Source organism: Hyla sarda, chromosome 5 (genome assembly GCF_029499605.1).
Source record: "Hyla sarda isolate aHylSar1 chromosome 5, aHylSar1.hap1, whole genome shotgun sequence".
NCBI lineage: Eukaryota > Metazoa > Chordata > Amphibia > Anura > Hylidae > Hyla > Hyla sarda.
Window position 1 is genome coordinate 159,191,072 of NC_079193.1, and position 4,438 is coordinate 159,195,509.

Consider the following 4,438-nt stretch of genomic DNA (forward strand, 5'->3'; position numbering starts at 1 on the left):
TCCAGGAGGTATCAGCGCGTTCTTATGGATCTTCGGCAATAGATATATTGTAGGGATGGTCGGGTACTGTATGATTAGTCCTTGTTTCTGTTTCAAATTCAAGATGTTTTCCTCCACAGCATTGTCCAGAATATGAGCTAATTCCTGTTGATAAGACATCAGGGGGCTAAAAGTAAGTCGCTTATAGCAATTGGAATCACGTAGTTGTCTAAACATTTCCTTCTCATACATATGAGATGGCCATAGGACAACATTACCCCCCTTGTCTGATGGTTTTATAACCACGTTTTTCAAAGCCCTCAGTTCTTGAACAGCCTTTCGCTGGGGGTATGTTAGATTGTCACTGGCTCTTGTTTCTGCCAGGCGTCTCAAGTCCCTAATTACCAATTTGATAAACATATCCACCTCAGGAACCAAAGTCGTAGGAGGGAAGGTGACACTCTTAGGTAAAAGGTAGCGCGGGTACTCACCTGTTCCTAGTTGTGGCATAGGATCCTGTTCATCCAGTAATGATTGTAAGTTTAAAATAGCCTCCTGTTCTACCGTGGAACCCAACAGGTTTTCAGTATTCAGATCAAAGTGTCTTGTGTGCAGTTTTTTGAGGATCAGGCGTCGTGCAAATAGTTGAATGTCTTTTACTGTACAGAAAAGATTAAAGTTAGCCTGAGGACAGAAAGATAAACCCAGGCTAAGCACAGATTCCTGTTCATTGGTTAAGGTCACATCTGTTAGGTTAATTACCTTAAGGGAAGGTCCAGGTGCCGGTGTGTCTCCTCTCTGTCTGGTAAAGCGTCTTTCATTGGAGCGTTGGTTATATTCAGGTTTGCGTCGTGATTTCTTAAATTTATTGCGTTGGGAGCTAGATGAAGATGTACTTGAAGAGGCTCCAATCGAAGAAATAGAGGAGATTGAAGAGGTTCTTACCAGGTTCGTTTGGGGAGTCCTCCAGCGATACACCCGGTTTAGTTGGAGGTCTGTCAGATCCCTCTGGTATTTTTTCACCTTAACTATTTCGATTTTCTCCTCCCAGTCTTTAAACCAGGAGTCCACTTCTTGGTTCCATGTCGTCAATTCTTCTGTAGATAGATCTAGGCGGATCTTTCTAGATAGTTCCTCTATCTCAGTTTCCAGAGAGGTGAGTGTTTGTATATTATGACTTACCAATAATTCCAAAAAGGTTTTGGAGCACGTGGAGCATGCTGCTTCCCACTGGTCCTTAAAGTTATCGCTGTCTATAGGGAATGAGGGGAACACCTGAATCCTAAGTCCCCGCGGAATTAAACCTTGGGCCAAGTATTTTTCAAGAGTGGTTTTGTTCCACCATGTGCGTGAGCGCCTCTGGAGGAGATGTTTTAGTTGGCGTTTGAGCTCGGATTTCTGACTGCTCTCAGCAGAATTGGATAAACCACGTGAGAAGACTGTATCGGCACGTGCCGTCCACGTGATATCACGGTTTCTAAAGTCCATGATAGAATAGGGATAATCTGTAAGATACAGAAAAAGCAATGAGATACCCAAAGAAAAAAATTCCCACACAGTAGGTCCTACGCCACAAGACATAGAGTAATTCATAAAGAAAAAGGCGTCAAACAGGACATAATTAACACAAAGTATACTTTATTAACATGAAAAATGACAAGACATTTAAAATAATTTAAAAGAATACATATATAGTAGTAAACATGAATCCAAGAGATGCTGAGAGAGAAGAACGGGGGCTATGCTTGTCTGCCAGGGAAAGAGTTAAATAAATAGTGCACATAAGTATTGTTTCCCATGAATTAATGAGGGAGGCTACGGCTCAAGGGTTGTGGAATAGATATTAGGAACTGATCCGGCAATGCTCGGATCGCAATTAAATACAGAGAATCAGAGAGCAAGAGGAAGCCCCAGGGGATCAAAAGCGCATTATAGGTAGAACAAACCCTAAGCTAGACAATATAAGGAAATACTTTACCAAGTGTAACAGAGAGTACAATGCTACAGCCACCCGCCACCCAACGTTTCACCAATGAAGGCTTCTTCCGGGGTGTGGTCAATAGAGTGTGGGGTATGTATATATGCAGAGACTTAACCAATTAAAACCAGGGACAAAAGCACGTGATGTAGTTAGGGCGTCGTAATCGCCCATAGGTCACTGTTACCAAGCCTCGCTTTCATAGCGAGGTCCGGAAACAGATATGTCTGTCAGCGTGCATCACCTGACAAACCAAGCCTCGCTTCCAAAGCGAGGCTCGGATGTACGGGCCAATCGTATACTGAGATGTATCATTATCCAGTAGAGGGCCAAGCCTCGCTGTCAAAGCGAGGCTTGGAAAGTGCTCAGATGCGGAGATCCCTACTAAAGCGAAAGTTCATAACTCTAGGTAGTTAGTTATAGTTATATACAGGCACAATTCAAACATAAATAAATGAAAAATAAAAAATAAAATATATTCATTTCTATATCAACATATTATAGATTACATATCAGGGACTAAATATCATGATGGGTACATATTGTGAGTAAATACATAAAGAGTACACACTTAAGGTAAGTACATATAATACTAGGGTCACATGTTATGTGAATGCAAGTGCATATTATTGTATTTTTCATATATTCATATATTTTATTATATAGATATTCATGCAGCTGCACTGCACAAAGGCAGTACAGCATCATGAAGAATCAAGGTAAGGTGCATCGCGTGCCAAAAAAAAAAAAAAAAAAAAAAAAGGGGGGGGGAAAAGAAATAGATATTAGAGGAACAACAGTGAAAAAAAGTCAAGTGCAAGGTGAACACACAGTGCCAAAATAAAAGTGACATGCAGGAAAAGGGGGGGGGGGAAAGGAAGGGGGGGGGGGAAAGAAGGGGGGGGGGGAAAAGAAAGGGGGAAGAGGGGAAGAGGGGGAGAAAAAAGAAACCTATATAAAAGTCTACCTAGTAAAAAAAGGGGGGGGGGGAAACATAATGTCAATGGATGTGTGAAAAAGTGAAAATATGAAAAAAGGCTTAATAATTAATACCACTGTCATAATTAAATAAATAAATGGGTAGCAGTGAATGTTAAATATAATTTAAGCAATTAGATTAGAGCCCCAAAGGTAATATAAATAAACAAAGAGGGGCATAAAAATGTGGGTATATAGAAAAAATATAAAATAGGGGAGTGACAGTGTAGTGTGAGATTAGTGTACGGAGTGTAAGATGGGATGAAAAAAGTGAATGGTATGAGTGAAAAACGTATATATGTGATTGAAAGGCCTATGTAGAAGTGTGATGAGGTGATATGAAGAAAGAGGGATTATAATCATGCATAAAGAAACATAGGGTATAAGAAGTGGGAGTAAAAATATCGTATCAAGGAATATATAATTAATTGAAAATTAGTAATAAAATTGATAATAATAAATATAAAAAAAAAAAGTATTAAAAATATATGTAAAAGAATATATAGAGAGAGGATTGTGACCCTGGAAGTGTACATAAAAAAGTATGTTTTAAAATTGATAAAAGAAAGAGAGTCCCAACATGATTCCGGTGGTAAGGTCACTCCAACGATAGAAGGAGGCTAGAGGTAGTCACGTGATGGCCCTGGTTGGTAAGTCTCATAACACATCTAGATAGACAATCAGATAAAAAGGAATAAATTAATTCCGGTTTTGTGACCGGACCTAAAAACGTAGTACACTATGGTTTTAGGTCCGACCAGGAAACTGGATACGGGACAAAAATGAGCCGACTGGAGTCACCGTTTGACTCCGGTCAGCTCATTAAAGTAAATGGATTTAAGCGCTGGTCCGGCTGGGGTACGGGAGAGCCCGGTTTTCCCCTCCCCCAGCCGGATCCGGAACCCGTACAGTGAAAACGAGGTGTAAATGCAGCCTTACTTATATTTAATGTGATGCAGTGCAACAAGATGGTTTTTGGTCACTTGACCCCTGTCATGGCTATAATCCCCATTGAGCCCCAGACTATATCGCGATGTGATGCAGTGCAACAAGATGGTTTTTGGTCACTTGGCCCCTGTCATGGCTATAATCCCCATTGAGCCCCAGCCTATATCAGGATGTGATGTAGTTGTGAACCTCAGTTTGTACTGTAGTTTGAATGACTGCACAATTGTGTACAAAAAAATACAATCTCCTAATGTGAGGAAGCTAAAGAAGATGTTTATATGCTCCTAACCTATGTGAAGTATCAGCTGAAATGCTCCTTAAATGGGTTATCCAGGAATAAAAAAAATAAAAAAAACAGAGATAATTTATTTCAAAGACCTCTCCCTGTCTGTCTCCAGGTTTGGTGTGGTCCTGCAGCTCAGTTCTATTAAAGTGAATGAAGCCAAGTTGTAATACCACATCCAAAGCGGAGACAGACTGGGAGTGGTCTTTGAAAGAAAATAGGTCTGTTTTTCGATTCCTGGATAACCCCTTTAACCCCTTAACAACATAGGA

General features: G+C 40.4%; 1 protein-coding gene across 1 annotated transcript; it reads right to left on the reverse strand.

Moving 5' to 3' along the window:
• Positions 1-270: 270 nt before the first annotated feature.
• On the reverse strand, positions 271-1,467 carry LOC130274545 (uncharacterized). The gene is made up of 2 exons (XM_056522985.1): positions 742-1,467; positions 271-638 (listed from the first exon to the last, which is right to left on the reverse strand). Exons 1-2 carry the CDS (start codon positions 1,465-1,467, stop codon positions 636-638), a joined length of 729 nt encoding a protein of 242 aa, XP_056378960.1. The 3' UTR covers positions 271-635.
• Between the last annotated feature and the right edge of the window lie 2,971 nt (positions 1,468-4,438).

Coding starts and splice junctions, on each gene's coding strand:
- LOC130274545 (XM_056522985.1), bottom strand. CDS start 1,467: ATGGACTTTAGAAACCGTGATATCACGTGGACGGCACGTGCCGATACA.